We start from the raw sequence: 21,846 nt of genomic DNA on the forward strand, positions 1-21,846 counted from the left end.
AGCAGTTGAATTGGAGCCAGTCACACAGAGATATGATGATGATGATCCAAGAAATGAAAAGGTGTTTACCTGAGGAGAAAAGGAGTTCTAACAAGCCCAGCACCATCAGTGCTCTCAACTACGCCTTGCAGTGTGTCCAGCAGGTCCAAGGTACGTGTGGAGAAAACCTGGAGAACAGCAGCATGGTGTGCATAGATGTGTCTGGCAACAAGTAGGATTTAAAAAATGCATTCCAGTCATCCTGCAAACAGTTGATTTTCTGAAGCTCTGTGGCTTTGTTGCCAGTTTTTTGGTTTTTTTGTTAAGCAACAGTGTTATCTCTTCTGTTGAGATACGCCCTACTGCTTCTCTTTTCTTCAGAGCCCCATAGCTAAGAGGTGCCTAATAGTAACTTTTTATGTATATTAAGAAAATTATATTCCCATCCCACTTTGAAAAATTATTGGTTAGTTTGTGTCTTCCCACAGAACTAAGTAGCTAAAATTGTACTGCTTCTTCATGCTTGTATTCTGTAACAAAATGAGATTACTCCAGTAGTATAATCAGTATTCCTTTTCCCTTTGTCACTACACAGACCTTCTCATCCCACCTTGGACTTCACCAAAAAGATGACAAAAGTACAAGGGCTGTAAGAAATATTTTCAAAGTAGTCTCCTTACTGACTTCCTTGTGTTTGTTTTGCTTTTTCTGTTTTGTTTTGTTTTTTTTTCAATTAGCAAACAATGACTTTTTCCAGGCTCTGAATGACCGAAGAGTGTTTCAGGCAGATGTGGTGACATACAGCATAGAAGAGTTGGTGGCAGTTGCATCTGAACACACTCCAAAAAACACTGTAAGAATTCAGGCACACTCAAGGAGTTAATTCAATTTCACTAAATATAGTTCCTAACATTGTTTTGTAGAAATAGAATGTGTAAAATTGAAAGGCCTTTAAATTTTAGCTACACAGACCTTCAAGTTTTTTAAGATAAATCAAGATTACATCTTATCTGTGCTGTGTCAGTACCCAACAATAGTGAGTGCAGAAATACTAATTTTTTTTTTTTTTTTGGCCAGAAGCAACAAATAGCTGTTTGAGAATTCATTTACAGCAGAGCAATCTCTTGAAACAGAGAAAGATTTAAAACCAATCAGATCCATAGTTGTGAGGGACTTTTGGTTTTTATTTGTACTCTGCATTTAAATTTTTTTCATGTTTTGCAATAGATGTTATGCTTTTTGACTCTGCTTTAAAGAAGTATTTCTTGAAATTCAGTAGTGTTGAATGCTGTATCAAAAATATTGCTAATGCCTGAAAAAATACAAAAAAATATTGGAAAGCTCTCAGAATGTTTCTGTGTGTGGAATTGTGATAAATCCTTTGAAATTTGTGGAGGAGTGTGTGGAGGGATAACCAGTCATTCAGAGCAAAGACAAGCATTAATCTGTTTTGAGAAGACTAATGCAGTGTAATTAGCATTTGTAAATCTTGAGTACACTGCTGCAGCACTGGAGAGTGTAGTGGATCACACACTACCCAACACAGCTTTGAACCTCAGCTTGAGGTTGTGGTGTGTGGTGGTTTGGGGTTGGTTTGTTTTGGGGTTGTTTTCCTTTTTATCTTTGTGTTATCACTGCCATGTTTCAGGCAATGATTGCCTTTAATGTTTGTTTTCCAGGACACGTTTGTGGCTGTGTTTTCTTTGCTGTCTGGACGCATAGTTCATATTTCTGAGCAGGCAGCCTCTATTCTGAACTGTAAGAAGAAAGTGTTGGACTCCTCCCGGTTTGTGGAGCTGCTTGTCCCTCAGGATGTGAGTGTGTTCTACACACACACTGACCAGTCTCACCTGCCCCTTTGGAACATGGAAAGTCAAACAGGTGGGACATGGCAATGCTTGTAAATGCTCTGTGTGTCTTTCTGTCTTTGCAGAATGAGAACAGAGTAGTTATTTTAGATGCTTGTGCTACCAATGTGCATCAGCCTCATTTGTTCCTTTTCACTTTGAAAACTGGAGTGGCTGTGGGACCAGTCCTAGCTAATGTCCTAAAGGCTTAACTCTTACTTGGGGTAAATAAAAGGCACATACTGCATTGTTTCATGTATCATCTTACTCATTCCAAATGCTGCTGCTTTTTAAAAAGAAAATAAGTCTGATTGTGAGCTTAAAGTTGTTTAATCTACGCCGTATAGTTGCTTAGGTGCTTTGTCTTTATGGTCCTCTCACAGCTCATCAAACCCAAGTTTTACACTGATTTGCTATTTAGTGCTGTATGTGTCTGAACTGAGACTTTTGAGTCTTGTGTTATTTGTGAGCAGTTCAAATGTAGCTTGCAAGCCAAGGCTGTGTCTTTTGCCCACCTTGACATGTGGCTGTTCTGGCATCAGTTCTGAGAAGTCCAAAGTCCTTGGTATCAAAGGATATGAGACATCTGGAGGTTTTGAATGCCAGGGATTCCACAACTTGGATGCCAGTGATGTGCCTACCCAGCAGAGCAGTGGCACCCCAGTGGAGTTGTGGTTTTCTTGTCTGTATGTAGTTTTTGGTACTTGGCTCATAAAGCCAGGAAATGTCACCTTTCCTTTTCACAGTGATGCACTGCAGAAAGTTTTTTTGGTGTGTTGATTGGTTGGTTGATTTGTTTGTTTCCTTTTTTTTTTCCCTATGCATTTTCTCTGAATTTAGTTCCACGTCAGTGATTTCTCTAAGAGTGAGTGGACTCTCACTGTTAGAGAAAGGAGAGATAACATTTGATGTGGGGGCAGACTGTTAAACAGACAATTCAGTAGCTAATAAAGAGTAGGTTGTGAAACTTCAGTCTTGCTCAGAAAGTCTGGAGAATGCAGAGTTTAACATAGTTCTGAGAGGTGTGGCCTTTTCAAGGACATTAACTGATACTTTCAATGTGTTCATCTCATTAGCTTCTCCATATGAATATGCCCAGGTGAAATCCTTTTTCTGCAGGATCAGGTAAGTGCATTGTTACAGTTTTATTTTTGTGAAGGCTGACAAGGGGCACAGTACTAGCAGAAACTGTTCTATTGTTATAGCTAACCAGTGTGAGCTCCTGAAACTCCACTACAAAATGGCCTTTCTGTGTTTAGTGTTGTCATCCAGTAGCACATTTTGAACACCTTGGCCAGAGTGATGCATAAACTTGCACTGGGACAGAAGGAAAACTGTTTATACTTTTTTCTCTTGGACCTATTGGTTTCCTTAAGTACTGTCATGCAGGAGAATGGTCTTGTGAAAAATTGCTGTTCCTCCTTTTACTGTTTGAGAGTGGAGCAAAAAGTGTTTTGAGAATAAGATGGCTTGAGAGATTGGGGCAGAAGCCTTAATGGAAACTCAAGTCACCTAAGTCCCACTGTGAAGCCTGACTTGCTGCTGCTGTGAATGCTGTTTGTTGCTTAGTACCTGACTAATCTTAGAGCTAAAAGAGGGAAAAAATTGAAATTGGCTTTCAATCTTCAGTGCAGTTCTATCCCAGGCTCAGGTGATCTCTGGATTTCAGTAAGAGCTGTTGGCTTCTGAGCAGATAGGACACTTACTCCATCTTTCAGTTGATCATTGATTCATTCATGTGTTACAACAACCTTAGCTCTTAAACCACCTTTGTCTCTTGAATTGTGTAAGGGCACCTGAAGTGAATATGGCAGGACAGATAGCAATAGGTGCTAGGTTAGGATTAGGTTGGGGGAGCTTTTATAACAGTTTTTCTCCATGTTTTTGTACAACATCTGTCTCTACTTCCCTTATGTAACAGATCTTTTGATTATGTTGGCTTTATGAGTAAAAATATTTTTTCACAGGCACACACTCTAGGCTTAAGTAAGAAAATGGTTTTTTATGAGTTAGACTTCTGCTCTATCCAATTTCCATTTGTATCTTTTGTTTTCCCAAAGACAGAAGTGTCAGAAGTAGTTTTTATGACACACACTTCACTTGGTTCTCTCTAGAAACATTTTACAAAACTAAGTGTGCAATAAGAAAGTAACTTCTAGTGTAAATTATAATCTTCAAAAATGTAACTGAGTTCTTTCTGTAAGAGCTGGGTACAATATTGAAATTATAACAGGTGAAAAAGCACTTGCAATAGAAAGTGCATATTGTTACCACAGCTGTTGCAAAGCTGTGGTTAAGATGTCATCAAGGACGTTGTGTGCTGCTACAGTTAAAAAACATTCTAGGAAGTCAAATTCTTATGGAAAATAGTCAAAGAATAACAATGCACCAAGTCTGGAGCTGTCTTTCTTATGTAGGTCTGTGAAAACTAACCTTGAGGGAGACAGATATTTGAAAATTTTTTTCCTAAAAATGGTACAGAATAAACAACAAGCAGAAAAAGAACTGTTTAGCTTGAAGGAGAGCACAAAACTGAATCAGCAGGAGGGAGGTCAGTGTTGCTGAGTGTGTTGACCTTGGATCTCAAAGGAGTGTGCATAGGAGCTGATTATTTGGGTTTGTGCTCAGCATAACTTCTCTGGGCAGGGCTCTCAGCCCTGGCACACAGTATGAGAGCCTTGAAACCATGGTGTTAATCCCTTTTGCTTTTCCTCAGGGGTGGGAAAGATCAAGAACAAGAAGCACGTTGTTACCCCTTCAGAATCACCCCATACTTGGTCCACGTGTGCACTTCTGTCCATGTGGATGCAGAGTCCTGCTGCTTAGCTTTGGCTGAGAAAATCCACTCTGGATATGAAGGCAAGTCAGGAGGTTCCACTGGAAAAATAGCCAAGCCAATAGAAAAATGCAGTGTATGAAAGTCTTCTTCCTTTGTTTAGAGCCTGTGCTTGGGTAGCCTCACCTGTGTAAGCTGCAGCTTGTGTGTGCATGCATGCAAATCCAGAATATCTGTGCTGTGCTGCCTTTGCCAGGCCCCAAAGCATTTGACCTCTACTTGTTATTTTTATTTTTGAGAGAAGTCTGTAGTACCTAATAATATGTAACATTTCTATGAGTTACTGGTTAGAAAGCAGCAAACAATTATAAAGTTTAGGAACCAGTAAATATCATAAGCAACAATAATGCCCAAGTTTTCTGTCTTAGTGCATATTTTGTTTCTATTAGCTCCTCGAATTCCTATGGATAAAAGAATTTTCACCACCACACACACCCCTGGATGTGTTTTTCTGGACATAGATGACAGGTGAGAGATTTGAGTTTTTAAGACCTGTGAGGTATATATGGAGAGGTAGAAAAAATAATTAAGTGATGCAGCTGGAGACCCAAGTAAAGTAGCTGAACTGTGCAATTGGCAATATGTAATGAAACCAGTTTCGTGTTAGTCCACTCATGGAAAGCATTTCACACTCCATGGATGTAATGTCTTTTGTTGGTTTAAAACACATGTTAAACAGAACTGTGGTCAGTTTCCTTATCCAGGGCAGCAGGGAGCTGTGGTAGCATCAACAGTGGAAAACAAACATAATTACTGACAATGTCCCTATGACCCATTGTCTTCAAGATACATTTTTTTTTTCCCCTTTGCATGTAAACAAGCACAAAACTGCCTGCACATGTGAATATCTGTTAAATCTCCAGGCACAGAAATGTTTGTCATGGGTATTTATGTGTCAATATTACAGTACAGGATTATGAGATGGGTTGGGAAATGTTCTGTTGCTTTAGTTAATTTCACTGTAATTGTGCATGGGCACTTCACTGATCAGCAAAGGGTTAAGGATGGGAATAGTCAAAATTCTGTTATGACCTGTGATAATGTTTGGGTTTCAGAGCAGTGCCTTTGTTGGGTTACTTACCTCAGGATTTAATTGGAACATCCATACTGATGTATTTGCACCCAGAAGATCGTCCTTTGATGATCACTATTCACCGGAAAAGTAAGAGCTGCTTTTAGAGGAATTTCTGTTAGTTTTATGGTGCTTTATCATTCCTTTATCATATTGCTTGACATGTGACTGATCTGCAATCTGGACAAAAATTAACTAATTAACTCATGCAGTCAGTTTGAGATCAAAGTAAATTCAATCCCAAAGTTCTAAGAACCCCAGTCATGTTTGTGCTTGCACTACTGTCATAATGTAAGCTAAACCCTATTTCTTGATTATGTTTTTCTTCCAGTACTGAAATTTGCTGGCCAGCCCCCTTTTGAACATTTACCTATTAGATTTTGTACTCAAAATGGGGATTATGTCATACTGGACACCAGCTGGTCCAGTTTTGTGAATCCTTGGAGCAGGAAAGTTGTGTTCATCATTGGCCGACACAAAGTCCGCACGTAAGTCAGTTGTGGAATTGATCAAATAAAGAGCTTTTCATTGATTACTCTGCAAAACAAAACAGTCTAAGTACTGAACTAGGGACATCATTTGCTCTTGCTGATGTGATAACAGCCTAACATCTGTCTGCACACCTCAGAACAGCATTAGTCTTGTTTATTAAGTGTGAAAATAAGTGACTTACTTTGAAGTCAAAGGCAAAGCTACCTTTTTATTTTAGCAGGTTTTTGCATATAGTTGATGTCCAAATCAAAATACCAGTTTTAGATGAGCCAAAGCTAAAAAGCAGCATAAAATTAATCACTTTAACAAATAATTACCTAAAATTCATTCATGCTCAGCAGAAAAAAAACAATAATTGGCCTTCTTTTGGCATATTTACTTGATACAGCATTTAAATATTTACCAGGGCAACATCTTTTTAAAATGCAGTTAGTATTGAACATACAAATTAATTTTTCAGATGTTTCTCCTTAGTTTTCAAGAAATTTGGAAATGTGATTGACTCTGTTTTTACCTGGTTTCTCTTAGAGAAAATGGCTTTTGTGAATGTCCTTCTGACTTTGCAAAGTGATCTTTTATACAAGATTTTATGGGGTATGAGTTTGCCTTCTGAGTGAAGGAGACAGAGGGGTGGATGTCAGCTTTAACTGGTGTCTCTGCTGATGTATTGACTTCCCTGGAGCTTCCCTGCTCTCAGAGCACCCGTGGGGACAGATGACATTCCTCTGTGTTGAGTCAGCAGAACAGTCAAAATAATCAAAAATCAATTAAGAATCTGTTCTAAGTGTTTGTAGCTATCTTTTCTTCATCAAATGAAAATGAACAGTGAAATACTGTTGGCTCTCTCCAGAAGCCCTCTGAATGAAGATGTCTTTGCCCCAAGAAGTAAAGAAACGAGCAGCGTGGAGAAAGAGATAAGAGAATTACAAGGACAAATTTACAAACTGCTTCTGCAGGTAAAGAAGGCAAAAGAATTTCAGCACACAGGCTGGCCTTGTTAGTGAAGGCTAAAGAAACGAGTCTGATTACTGGGCTGTTTTGAGGATGGTCTTTTAAAAGGTCTGAAAGAAATTTGCTACATGGATACAGGCCCACCTCATTACAAAAAAAAATCAGTTTGACATTTTTGCCAAGTCTTTATGTTGAAAGGTAAATCTGCATCTTGAAACAGTTTGAAGCATGGTAGAGAATTCTTCATAAGCAAGTGGTAGAGCCCAGACAAATACTGACTTTTCACTTGATTGTCTTTGTTTATTTTAAGTTCTGTGTTGCAAAGTATGTTGCTCTTTGTTTAAGTTCTGTGTTGCAAAGTATGTTGTTTCCTTCATTTTGTTCTCTCAGAAGATGATTTTTAATTTTTTTTTCCTTCTCATACAGCCAGTTCACAGCAATGTTTCCAGTGGTTATGGGAGCCTTGGAAGCAGTGGCTCTTATGAGCACTACATCAGCATAGCATCTTCAAGTGACTCCAATGGGAACTGTGCAGAGGAAACACAGGAACCAGTAAGTCTAAATGTGTCACTGCAGAGGAGTGAAAATACACCTGTAAAATTAAAATGTTTACTGTGTACATGTGCTTTTCATCATGAATTTTACTGACATGGGAAGAATAAAGCCATGTTCAAGCTAAATTTTATAATGACAGAGTACTGGCTTTTGTTTTTGCTCTTAATTTTGTTCACTGCTGTAGAAGAGAGTGGAAGTAGTGCTGTCCTAACACAAGCATTGCAAATACCTTATTTCCTTGTGAGGCTCCTGATGAATAAGTCATCAGCTTATTCTCACATTCAGTGCTTGGCGTGGGTATTAAAACATTCATATGCTGAGGCTGTTAGAGCTTTATCATAGTTAATTTACTTAAATTAACCATGATAATTGGATTAATTAAGTTTACAAATACCAATAGATACCAGGTTTAGGCTGATAGTCTGCTCCCCTTCCATTTGAAGAATACAAGTACCCAAGTCAGCTCCTATGGCCTCTTTGTGCTCATTTTATTCTGACTTTGCATTTTTTGTGTGTCTCAAGATGACATTGCAACAAGTTTGTGCAGATGTCAACAGAATAAAGAACCTGGGGCAGCAGCTGTACATTGCATCGAGGAGCAAGCCACAGAAAGCAAATGAACAGGTTGTGAGCTCAGAAGTTTTGGGAGGTAAGTTAGTGTAGTTATGATCCTTAAGGTAACATGAACTCCTGTAGATCTGTACCCATGAGTTGGCTATGTAGTGTTACACTGGAGAACTTTAGATAGCATTTTTAGCATGGCTTAGACATGAGGAGAGGTTTGTTTTGTTTAAAATCCAAACAAACAAGTTCCCCACCCTCCCCCCAATTCATCTCTAAAAATAACCTCAGCAGATGCAATAACTTTTTAACTCCTTGAAATATGGAGGAACATATCTGTCTCTTTCTAGGTTAACAAACTTCTCCTTTTTTATACTTCAATATTTTCTAGTGAAAGTGCATATGTGCTTGTAGCAAGTAGTGTGGAAGCTCCCCTTGGTTACTCCTGTGAGCTCCTGCAAACAATTATAGACTGGGCAATATGGCCTTAATTCCCACTGAAGTAGGGGTTTAGTTACTGAGTGCTTAATGTTATATTAATGCACATAATTTGCAGTTTGTATGTAGCACAGATGTATGGAGAAAGCTGGATGCTCCCTCAAATATCATAGGAATCTGTATTAAAACATTTTGCTCTGTGATACTCTCTAGTAAAGTTAACTGGTGTTGTCCTAGGGGACTGTACTGTCAGTATTGATAGGACTCTGGCCAGTGTATTCATGGTATACAAAATTGTGAATTACTGTTAAATAATGGGTTGGATTCTGTGATGTATAAATGGAAAGAAGAATAATACTAATTGCAGCTTTATTTGCAACTTAAATGCAGGGGGTTTTAGATGCTGTTTTCTTTGTGTTTACTTGCTTTATCAAATGGATGCTTAAGGTGGTGGGGGGGAGGAGGACACTGACTTTTTTCAGGCATCTTTCCCCCCTCTCCTTCCTGTGCCTCAAAACATATAAATTGAGATAAAAATGCAGAATAACTTTGTAATGAGATCTATGCTATCATAGGCCATAGGTCCTTGTATCATTCTGTGGATTCCAGTGTATAGTTACCTTGTGTGTATATAGATATGTATATATATCTGTGTGAGGGTAGTGTTTAGATGCCCTTGAGAGGAATATTTAAAGGTTTTCTCTGTTCCAGGGAAGAGGCACCCTGCTTCCTGCTTTCTTCAGACGCTGCAAGGGGATAGCAGAGAACCAGGCAATGCATTTTATGATGATCCAAAGAAGACTCCCCATGTTCCTTCCTATCAGCAGATCAATTGTGTTGATAGTATCATCAGGTATGAAACTATGAAAAATTTTAGTGATACAAGTTTGAGATTAATTGGTGGAAAGTAAATATCCAAGCAGTTTGCATTGGCCTTAAACTGTCTGGCATTTGAGTTGTGAGATAAATTTGGGATTGTTTGTAAAGTTTTCTGCCTCTCTGAGCATTGGGCTGGATTGCCCAATCTGAAATACACAGTAATGAAAAGTTTAAGACCTAAGATTCTGTTTGTAACTATTTGTTGACCTCTGTCATTGGTGCAGTATGAATTTAAGTGAATTTTGATGGTCCTAATATGTCAGTGTCTTCTCATTACACACTGTGGGAACATCCATATAAAACAGAAAGTTAATATAATTTATAAAATATCAGTATATTTTAACCCAGTGGATAATGTAATCTTTTTTCTTTTTTTCTTTTTTTTCCCCCTTCAAAGAGTGATAGATTTTATTTAAAATACTCCTTGGAAAGCAGATACGTGTCCAGAACTTCCTGCAGTGAATTTAAAATACTAGTTAACAACCTCTGGATCTCCAGTTTGGATTGTTCAAATATTTGTCTCTCCAAATGGAGAAAAACGCCCCCCAGAGTAGAGAGAGCTTCCTGTGATATGCTTTCATTTCAGATATCTAGAGAGCTGCAGTATTCCAGCATTGAAAAGGAAATGTAAATCATCTGCAAATACATCATCGTCATCTTCAGAAGATGACAAACAAGTCCAGCAAAGTCAACAGGAAGTCAGGGCACTGGAAGGTAACACAAAGTGTACTGACCATCATATTAGAACCACAAAAACTGATTTGGGTTTTTTTATATGTCACTTTTGTGTGTTCCGGAGTTTGTCCGCTTTTCAAACTGTTGTGTTGCTAACAGTATTTTAGTAAATATTTGCCTAAATTGCATAGATCTCCCAGTTAAACATAAGCTAAAATGTTAAGTCTTTGAATGCATCAAAAGAACTCTTTGTTGTTGTTAAATGAACCTTCTGTTGCTCACTCATTTTATGCCACATTTAGTATGTGCTGACATTGCACTGGCATGTAAATACTTTTTTTTGTATATAAAAGTGTCTTATTTAATAGTCTGCATAGTTACTGGTTATTTCTGAACCAGTGAGACTTGATGAATTGGGAGCAGAGTGCTTGGAATGGAATTCCATGTAGAAACTTTGTCATTTGCCAATAGATACTGCTATGCTGTCAGCAGTTGAGTCCCACACGCCAATATCTGCTGGTCTGGAAGAGACGCTGAAAGACCAGACAACTTCAGGCATGGTGGGAGCTCCTCTGGCAGACCTGACCCTGTCCAACAAGGCTCCAAGTGTCATATCTGTCACCAGCCAGTGCAGCTACAGCAGCACTATAGTGCATGTCCCACACCCTGAATCAGGTACTGTTCACACTCACAAAACACTGACTGATGTTTCAATTTACACAATGTTTCCAGCCTGAAGTACACGGTGAGAAAGTGTTGTTCATGAATTCTGAAATATTCAAGTACTTCTCAGGGTGCTGTGAAGAAAAGCTTGAGCCTGGAGGTTTTTAGGGTATTTTAGTAAAATAGTTTTAACAGGCTACACTGTTTCCTTTCCCCTTGAACTTCATTGCATATGCCTCAAACACAACAATGTGCTTTTGGCCATCGAGGATTCGAATAAAAATTACTATGGGACCAATGTCACTTCATTTTAATGCAGAAAGAAGCAAAAAAAAAAAAAAAAAAAGCATGTAGCTGCTATTTTACTAAGAAAATATGAAGAAGTGCCTCTAACTTCAAAGTGAATTTGAAGTTTTCCAGACCATGCAAAGGAATTTGCTCAATTGATGTTAGTTTAACTACATTTGAGTTGAAAAAGGGTGTTGTCTCCCCATGCCTCTGCTCAGTAGCTCAGATGAGGTTGTTTTCTGTTTAACACTGGGTTTTGTGGTAGTTGACACCAGAAGGGCAGAGCAGAGAGTGATTTGTTTTCTTCCCTCTTCAAAGAAGTGACTACAATGGAGGATGCTGCTGTTGGAAGTGAACAAATTGAGCTGCCTCCTGTGAATGCTCAGAGTCTCCCAGTGCTGCCTGAGGACTTAAAGCCAGTTGGGCTAACAAAAGAGACGTTGTCAGCCCACACTCAAAAGGAGGAGCAGAACTATGTTGACAAGTTCAGACAGAGGGTCTTGCTCTCTCCGTTCAGGACTTACCTTCAACAAGGAAGTGGAAGTAACAACAGACATTCCTGTGGCCAAGGTAGGCAGCAGCTTTGAGAAATAAAGAGTTGTTAGATGATTTACAAGACCAGCCTGACCATGAAGTCTGGTTCTCTTTTGTATAATTCAGTGAGTGTCTTATTGTGGCTGCTTACAGAATGCTTCCTTTAGATTGCCAAGATTTCACAGCAGCATTGCCCACACAGAGGGTCTGCTCAGTCTTGGATCTTGCTGTCTTAGACTTTTCACAAAGCAGATAGTTATTGCAATAAAGCCTGCAAATCCCAGGTAGTTTGTTGCCTTCCCTTGAAAGAATGTAAAGGGTCTGGTTGGGATAAGCCAAAGTGATCGATAAGAAAGTTGATGACATGAAGGAAAATATTGTAGATATGTCAGCAAATCCATCACTGGTTTCTGGAAGAATTATCCAGAGGAAAGTCAGCTGTCTGGCTAAGCCACACTCATTTGTCTGGGTGGTTTTTTTTTCTTTTTTCCTCGTTCTCTCATTTCAGTGAATATATTTATTTTTCTTCCTCAGGTGATTCCCCTTCAAAGCAGATGAGCCCAGCTAACTGTAAAAAAGGAAAACATGGAAAATTCAAGCGCCAGAAACCTCAGAGACAGTGCTCAGATAGCCACTCTTCTAGTAAAAACAGAAATAGTCTTCCATGTGAAAAGAGAGCAAATCAGAAACAGTTGTTCTCTCCCTCAGAAGTGTCCTATCTGAGCTCCTCCAGTCTGAATGTCCATCCTCCTGTGGGATTTCCTGCCTATTTGAATCCAGTGTCTACTTTTCCAGCCTCTTCTGGAGGAGAGCAGCTTGCCCTTCGCTCATCACAACCCCAGTCCATGTCCTCATCACAGCTATGCTGTGGACCACAGTCATACCCAGTCTTTTATCCCCCAAACATAGGCACATTTATGGCTGTATTTTTTCAGGGTTTCCCCATGTATGCTCAGATGCCTCAGCATCTCTTTCTCCCTGGCCCTCAGTGTGTTTATCCCCCCTCTTCATATCCATGCACCACGTTACCTCCAGCACCCCCTCCTCGTGCTCCATCACCTGTAGCACCACGCTCTGTGGATCAGCCCTTTCCAGCCTCTCCTCACTCATTTGTGGAGGACCAGCAAGAGGGCCAGTGTGACCAGGCCCTGCTGCTGAGCAGCTCAAGGAGCAGCTCCCCACTTCAGCTGAATTTGCTTCAAGAAGAGCTGCCAAAACCTATGGAGCTTTCCATTAGTGCTGATGTTAAGCCACATGCAGAAGATAAGCACGTAAGTAACAAAGGTTTTTCAGGTAGAGGAGAAAGTGACTTTCACAGTGTTCTGCCAAACCAGTGGTGATGATCTGTGTGTCAGGGACACAGATTTTGTCAGCTGCTTTTTCTGTTGGCTGTGCTATGTAGGCTGCAGGTCACAAATAGCACAGGAGGTGGAGAAAGCAGTTTATACTTGTGCTTATGGGAACTTGTACCAGTACAGTGTGGGCACTTAGTAAATGACAGAAATGTGAGATCTTCTGGTCTAGGCTGCCACAAGCTGCTTCTGCTGAGCATTCTGGCAGCAACCTTTTCAATGGAACTGTCAGCTAGAATTTGGGGTTTGGGGCTTTTTATGCATGTGGAACTCGGTTTAGTGCTGCGCAATTTGCATCCTTTTTCACCCAGTCCCACAGTCTCTGTGGAGAACCAAAACAAAGGGAAGATATTTTTCTAATTACTCCCTCTGTCTCCCAGGGATGCAGCTAATGAAAGAAGAACAGGGATCCGTGTGGGTCGGTTTCCATACATGGGCATAGAAAAGGCCTCTCCAACTTCCGCGGTAAACTGAGGCAGGAATCTGAGCTCTGCAGGCAAGGAAAAAAATGTTGCCTCCTGAATCCAGATTGGGCTGGAAAGGCTGGAGCAGCTGAAACTGCAGGGTAGGGTCCTGAAAGGGGAGCTGGTGTACCTGGAGCTGCTGAAGCAGTTGCTTCGCATAGTGAATCAGGGGAAGACTCTCATTTTCCCTGTAGTGCACCTTTGCTTGATGTGAATGGCTGCTTCATGCCATCCAACAGGATGTGAAGGGAACTGACTCCTCTCTTGTCAGCTGAAATTGTTAACTTTATGCAACTATACAATATCCTGACAAATTGGGGAAGGATCTACAGCAGAAACCAGTAAACTAGAGTTCAGATGCTTGTTGATTTTCACCCATGAAGAGTGTTATCCTGAGTTCTAAACCGCCACTCATTTTCAGAGCTAAAACCTCCAAACCTCTTGAATTGATAGGAGAACTTGGTCAACATGTGACAAATGCAATAACTGCATGAGTTTCCTTTTGCATACTTAAGTGTAACTTCTGTGGATGTGTTGGATCTGCTTTTTGTCTCCAGGATAATGATCCAGAAGATAATGGTAAAACTGCTGCTCTTGAATTTCCTGACCACTCGTTGTACAAGGACTCACAGTTGGGTTCAGGCTCAGCAGCATCAGGCAGTGGATCAGCTTTATCTGGTTCTTTAGGCTCTAGCTTCAACGAGACTTCTGGTCATGGCACAGGTAGGGAGGCCCAAGATTTAGGTATTTGGTGCTAGATGGCTTGCTAACATAGAATTAATAGCAGGATACTGTAGTGGGGATGGGAAATCCATGTAAGAAGATCCGTGGCCTTCTCACCAGCTTTCAGTGTTTGAAGCCAAGTTTGTTTCAGTCACTGTAGTTGGAAATGTGAGTCTAAGAAGCCATTCCTTTAACCTGGAAGTCACCCTTCATTTTTCTCATTATCAGTTTTGTCTGCATTAGATACTACTTCACATCTTACTTGGCTAAAGGTGAATCTGCCCAGAGCAGGACCTCTCAGAAGCAGAGAAGTTGAGCCAATTAATTTTGAGAAAAATGAATAGAGCTTTGAAGATCTTGAATAATTTGAGACAATGCACTTTCTCTTTGAATTCTCAATAGGTAGTAATTGCTAGAGCAATCATCTGGGAATACCTGTGTTTGTATTACAGAATTAACTTGCAAGAATACACTGGGGGTGATGTACTTGTGCTGAATTACTGGGATTTTCCAGGCATCTGCCTTTTTTTTTTCTTTTTTTTTTTAATGGTCATGCTCAGCAGGTAGTGGGAAAAGCAGCAAGTATTTTGCCAGTAATTATTCTTCTGGAGCTTCCAAAGAAGAGGAGAATCAGGAAGCAGAAGAAAAAGGGACAGCTTATAAATCGAAACATGAGTCAGCCTGGGTGAAGATGGATCACACACCTGAGAGATTTCTAATGAATTACCAAATGCCAAACAGGTTGGAAAACATCAACAATTTCTGTCATGTAGACTGGAATTGTGCATGGAACTATAGGATTAAAGTGAGACTGTGGAAACAGCACACATACCAATGAAACTTCAAGAAGGTGTCTTAGATTTCTTGTGCAGTTTAGTCCTGGCTATTTAGTTACTTTTGTCTTCTTTTTTCCCATTTCCTTGTCTGTTAGAATAAGGTAACATGTAATCTTTTTTGCTGAAGTATTAATGGGATTGGTACAGGACAATAATAGTAATTGTCCTGTACTTTGAATGCATAAAGGGATAAAACTACAGGTTATTTGCAAGTAATTAGCTTTTATATATATAAAATTTGTAATTGGATTCCACATTTTAAAAAGCACCATGTAAAGCCATAAAACAAAAAAAATCCACACCACTACCAAAAACTTGCAACAAAACCAACAGCAAGCAAACCCCACACTGTGAGCCCAGTGTTGAAAGCAGCCTTACAAAGCAAATAAGGTATGAAGTACAGTTCCCTTTCAGCAGCTGATGCTGTTTAGGCTTCAGCCATAGATCGTGGTGAGGAGACTCTCACAATGTCAGTGCCTGCCTTGCTTGTGTAGCACAGCTGTGCTCACAGGTGTGTCTTCCCTGCAGAATCAAAGAGGAGGTTCTGAAGCAGGATCTGGAGAAGCTGGCAGTCATGCAGAAGCAGCAGCCTTGGTTCACAGATGGGCAGAAGAAAGAGCTTGCAGAGGTGCACTCATGGATCAGGACCCAGACTGTGCCCCTGCAAATCAGCACCCAGGTGAGGAAAGGAGCTGCAGGTCCCTCCTGCCTTGGCCAGCCCAGGCATTTCCAGCCAGGGCCACCTTATAGTGCCATGATCTCCAGTAAGGCATCTAGAGTTGGTTCTTTCTCTTGGCATTAAGTTCTTTGCTCTTTTTCTTCTAAAATTGTTGCTATAATTGAATAGCATGTAATGTTGGGATATCAGTAAACATTAGATCAGGTGTGATCAGGAAGCTGAAAAATGCTCAGTCACAGAGGAGGGTCAGGTGTATTGTAAGAAACACAAAAATAGCCAGTTTTTTGTAGGTGTATTCATTAATTCATTCAATCTTACACTTCATTATTTTATCTTGGGCACTCTGGTAAACTGCTTCTGGTTTGCCTTGATGTGTGTTAGAGAATGTCTTAATCACTTTAAAGGGCTCCCAGCTGCTATGGAGAACAGCAAGACAGATCTAGTCCCACAACGACTTAGAGCTTCAGTGTTGAATTGTACAGAAAGTTTTAAGGCTGTGTTAATGTACTTGTGTACCAGAAAAATCTCTTGTCTGTTTTAGGACTGCATGTTGGGCTGGGGTTGTGAAACATGGCATTCTGAGATGTGGTATTTATTCTTAGAGAAGAAAAACTAAGACTTGTATGTCCTTGGCTATGGAACAAAACTAGAAAACTAGTCTTGGTTTTTCTAGTACCTCATTGATAGCGTGTATCCTGTTGTGGTTAAGAACTCTGTGTTTGATTCAGATAGCAAAATTAGGTCTAGTGATTGTGTAGAAAATTCTGTTAAGTGTTAGGAAATGTATTGGTATGCAAATATCACTAATTTCTGTCTAAGGTTTCAAGAGATTGCAATGTATCATTCCATAGGGTTTGACCCTTTGAAATATACTCATGAAAAGAATTTAAATTTCTATTTCTTGCTCCTTTCCAAAGGGCTGTGTTACGTGTGACAGCAGGGAAGGAAGTTGTGAGGCTGCAGTGGCTGATGACAGCATGGAGAACAAGGAAGAGCCACACTGAGGACATCAGCCCTGTGTCAGTGCCACTGCTGGGTGTCATTGCCACCCTGTTCCCTCCTCTGGCTTTGCTCCATGATCTCCATGGCCACCTCTTACCAACATGAGCAGTCACACATGAAATTCCCTCTCCCTCTTCCACTCCTGGCATGACTCTGAAGACAATCTTTCAGTGGGAGGCTCTTTCACTTTCTGACCTCACGGAATGGGTTATGTTTGTAACCTTTAACTGCTCAATGATGAGCAAAATACAAAGATTTTTTTTGTTTGGGTGTTTGTTCTTTTGAAGTTAGCAAGTGTGAAAAGATGCAGTGTTTAACAACCTGTGGTGATGAACCTACTGATCAGAGCATGTTTACTGTCCAAGGTGGATGTATTGAAGCCCAGCTGCAGTACTCTTCATTTTTGTTGAATATTTAAAGGTCTAAACTAAAGATCCAAATAATCTGAAGTTCTGAAATTGATGTAGCTGGTTTGAGAATCTGAAGAGCAGCTGAAATTGGCTGGGTTATTCTGCATCAAATGCCTTTTGCCAGCTTGTGCCCATTGAAAAGAAGTAAACTGAAGTGGAAAAAAGCAAATTATTCCCTATGTTTTTTGTGATGTGTGTTTTGGAGTCAAGTTGTTTTACAGCTTTTGATTTTAAAGCTGTGTTTATCAAGACAGATACATAAATTAATTAAGGATAGCTGGTTTGCAAATACACCAGAGATGAAATTACATACAGCAATTAAAAAAAACCCAACCAACCCAAAAGTATCAATCCACAGGCTCTGCTTTTTAAAAACAGACCCATGGAAAATTTTCTCTCTCAAGGCAAGTAGTTATCAATTAAAGTAGTTACATGTAATCTAAGATAAAAGATGGGTTTGTATCTCAATGTTTTCTTTGTTGAGTGGTTAGAGGAGTTGAATCCAGACATAACAAATAGGAAATTATTTAAGCAGTTTCTCTGATTTGTTTTTGTTGTGGTAATGCCAAAACCAAAAAGAATTCATTTCATTTCTCCTGCTTTCAAAACTCACGTGTTGTGGAGCTAAACTTGAGCATCAAACCACATATTCATTATTTCTTAGCAGTATTGACTTCCTGCATAAGATTTAACCTCTTTCATTGTAATGGAGTCTCTGGCTGTTGAAATCCATGGATGAAAAAGGAGTTTGTAGTTCAGAACGTGGTAACCACTTCCAGTATGTAAAAGGACTTGTTCTTATTAATGTCTCAAAGTGCTCTTCAAACAGGACATGCTTAGCTGAAAACCTGATATATTTTGTCTGATTTGCCCTCTGTTTATCAAAAGCTGGATGTAATCAGATTTTCCTTGTGATGTTATTACTCACCTTAGCTTTCTCAGCAAAGAGTTTAAGAATGTAACATGTTATTTACCCTTTCGTTCTGTGTAATCCTTTTGCTGCTGTGTGAAATATTTTAATTTCTCTAGTTTCAGTTACTGGTAAGCTTCAAGTAAAATACTGTGATCTGCAGGTCATTGAAGGAAAACTATATTTATCTAAAGGCTTCTTTACTTGTAAAAGTCAATCCAGTGACAATCTTTCTTGTTCAAGTTTATTTTAAGGAAAGTTATTTTTACAGAATTTTGAGTTTTCAAGGCTAATTTGACTCAGGCATTGTTCTTTTTTATGGATTTGGGAGTTTTCTCAATGTTTTTGCCTGCTCTGTTTATACCTGTTGGTTTCTATTTATTCTTAAGCTATGTTTCTCTGTCTTTCAGTTTTTTCAGCTTGGACTTGTTTTTTTTTTTCTTGTGTTGTAAATCAGCAAGGTCCACACATCCTCACTACTGCTTGTGTTCAAACTTCAAACACCTCTTAAAATAGGAGACTTCAGTAGGTGTTTACATGTAGCAGGTCATGTATTCAAGTAGGAGATGTGGGCAATATCTTACACCTTTCCTAGTCTTTTTACAGCGTTTTCCTAACATGTTATTCTGCTTTATAAGCACACTGCCTAAAATATTTGCTCTAAAACATGTAATCAGATACTTTGTGTAAAGGTTCTTTCTTGATTGGGAAGCTTCTTAATTAATTTATCTGTCAAATTAGACTTATTCACTAGAATCCATTCTACTTAGCTGTGCTTAAATTAAAATGATTGCTTCAATGCGTTTTGAGATTTAGTGAAATAGATTAAATTGAATATTTCAGTTAAGGACAGCTGTCTCCTTCAAAATTGCTTGGAACCCTAAACCAGAAGGAAAGTTATGATAACAGTAGACTCTTTTGTGTACATTATTTTTATTTCCTGAGTTTGAAAGTTTTGTTTATTTCCCAAGTATGAAAATGAGCTGATTTGCAATGTCTTAGCAGGCAGACATGTCATCTCTTTTGTAAAACAGTGAGACAGTTCAGGGGAATGGCAATATGTCCCTAACACTTGAATAATGCTTTTGATCCATAGGTCCATGAACATGTCAAAAAGATGACTTTTATTATCCCAGCTGCATAAAAAGAGGCAGAGACACAAAGCTACATACCCACAGTCTATTCCAGATTTGGGAGTCTTCACTTGCTGTACCGTGTGCTGTCTTTGCTACAAGTGATCAAGATTCTGTATGTAGAAACCTGATCATGTTACCTGTGTTTCTTGTTAACCCTTCTTGTACCCCCTGCTGCTGTGAATTTATGCCCACAGAATCATTGAGCAACAGCCCAGAGAGTTTTTGAATTGCTGTGAATACCACAGACCTTCTGGCCGTATATAATGAAAATTCATGTGCCTAGGAGTTTGAATTCCAAGTTTGTAATCCTGGCTAAATCTTAGGTGCAGGATCCCTTCTCTGGGGCTACACATTTCCTGGGTTATGGAAAAAATTATGGTGTAGGAAAATAATGTCAGAGGAGTGAACAGATGAATCAGTGCCCTGTGTGATGATAAGACAATTATTTGCCCAAAAATCAAACGGTCTTGGCTGCAAACTCAGCAGGTTTTATCCCCTTAGGATTAAAAAACACCCAAGCTTTCCCAAGGTACTCTTTACCCTGCTAGAACCACAACTTCATCTTGCAATGGAAATGCCTTATCAAGCCTTTGACCTCATTTCCATAAGTTTTCAGGAACTGGCAGTTTTTGCTTCTGCTTGTACTCATCTTTCAGTCTCTGTAGTGTGCTGGAGTGATGACAGCAAGATGCACTTCTGATCAGAAAGGCCAGTGGAGGGAGTGTTGCAGCTGGATTTGCACCTGCTGTTTTGTTTCTGTGGCTTTGTTTTGCCTGGCAAAATGTTGCAGACAGTTTAGAGCTGCTTGGAAAAATCACTTATTTAGTGGTCAGAGGGAAAACATGCTGGTACAGCACTGATGCAGTTACTGCCCCCTGTGGGGGTGTCAGCAGTTTGGAAACCCTCAGAGGATTTCGCTGGCAATCTTTTTTTGTTGTTGTTGTTGTATTCATAAATGTAGAATTATGTTTTTAAAAGATGAATTGTTGTGCAGATATTTTCATGGCATTGCTATGAACAGAAGGGACCCTCATGTATTTTTACAGTGTGGTAAATACTTGCTGAATGAGTAATGTATTGGTAAGTTTCTCTTCCAGCTGAATCCAGTTTTGAATCACAATTGAATGAATTTTTACATCAGTTGGTAGAAGTATTTTATTGAAACAATATTCAGCTGTGGTTGAATTTACAGTTGTGATTTTAACTGTACACTTTAAAGGAGCATCTGATTTTATAAATAAAACAAAAATATGCTGCAAAGAACTGCTCAAATGTGTGTTTATTTTGCTCTTGGCAATGTGTAGAAAATATATTTTTAGCAGAACCCTCAATACCTTTTTTGCTTGTACGTGGGTTGTGGGTACAGTGAAAATGGCCATGTTGTGGCCATTGATGCTGTTTTGCTGAGGGGTTTTGTGGTGGTTTGGTTTTTTCAGTCACAGCCCACCTTGCCAACTCTAGGATATGCTCTTTCTTTTTGAACTGTATTCCACAAGGGTGAGGACTTTTTGTGTGTGAAATATTATATCTGTATTTCTAAACTGCTGGGATTTGGCATGCAGGACTTAAAGCTTCTGTCTGACTTTTCTAAAAAATTTTTGTTCTAGAGGAAATACAGAGAAAAAAATCATAGGTTCAATTCGTGAACATGTCTCATAGAGCAAGGAAGTTCTTAACTAATTGCAGAGCAACAATTTGTTCATCTTTTTCTGCTTTAAGGGACATAACAGAGAGATATGATTGAAAGAAGCCTGCAGGAGAAAGGCAAAATCACTGCAGGGAGTACAAGGTACAGAACAAAAGTAGCATCATACTGAAATTGGAAAAGAAAGAAGTAATCTTAGATGAGTACATAACTGAACTGCTTCTGATGAGGTAAGTGATGCAGTGCCTTGAAATACAGGCATCTTGAAAGTAACATTGGATGTATCATTGCTGAGGGTTTATTGATTTTTTTTTTAGGGTTATTTGGTCATTTTAAGCATTCTTAAAAATGTGAGTCAAATTATCTATCTATTTCAAAAAATGAGGATAAATGAAATGGCTTGTGAAATGAAAAATGTTCAGGGTTGGATCTATGTTTTTATTCAGAGATCTGGGCTTTTTCAGCCTATCCACATTTCTGATTCTCAGTAGCAGTCATCCTGCTGCCAGCTCAAGTCCTGGCTCACAGCTGAGAACCTGCAGTTCCACATTTGTGTGGATGTCAGAGGTGAGCTGCGCCATGTACTTACTGCTGTATTTTTGGCATGTGATGCTTCATCATCCCAACCATGTACTGCTGTACTTTTGGCATGTGATGCTTCATCATCCCATTCTCAGAAGTAATGAGTCTGGATTTTCTGTAGTAGATTTGCTTCAGAGCAGCCTGGTCCCTGTCAGGGTATCCATCACACATTGCTGGGAGCTCTGCCTGCCACACCAGCTACCCCTTCCCATGGAAAGGCAAAACTGCCTTCCAGACCCTGTCTGCAGTCTGGGAATTCTCTGTGACAGTCCCAGCCCTGTCTGTGCCCTGCAGGAGAGAGGGGAAGCTCTGAGCTGAAAGCTGGCAGGAGCTGGAT

General features: G+C 39.5%; 1 protein-coding gene across 1 annotated transcript; it reads left to right on the forward strand.

Annotated features, from left to right (window-relative positions):
• On the forward strand, positions 1-20,545 carry PER3 (period circadian regulator 3). Its single transcript, XM_014309664.2, has 21 exons — positions 1-150; positions 717-832; positions 1,659-1,860; positions 2,903-2,951; positions 4,543-4,685; positions 5,052-5,130; positions 5,718-5,824; positions 6,066-6,222; positions 7,077-7,182; positions 7,604-7,729; positions 8,255-8,381; positions 9,443-9,584; positions 10,197-10,324; positions 10,757-10,960; positions 11,555-11,806; positions 12,305-13,041; positions 14,144-14,309; positions 14,873-15,050; positions 15,674-15,824; positions 16,742-19,116; positions 19,769-20,545. The coding sequence occupies exons 1-20, from the start codon at positions 33-35 to the stop codon at positions 16,826-16,828; spliced, it is 3,375 nt and encodes a 1,124-aa protein (XP_014165139.1). The 5' UTR covers positions 1-32; the 3' UTR covers positions 16,829-19,116; positions 19,769-20,545.
• The last annotated feature ends 1,301 nt before the right edge of the window (positions 20,546-21,846 follow it).

The sequence above is a fragment of the Geospiza fortis genome, unplaced genomic scaffold (assembly GCF_000277835.1).
Source record: "Geospiza fortis unplaced genomic scaffold, GeoFor_1.0 scaffold132, whole genome shotgun sequence".
In the NCBI taxonomy this organism is placed as follows: Eukaryota; Metazoa; Chordata; class Aves; order Passeriformes; family Thraupidae; genus Geospiza; species Geospiza fortis.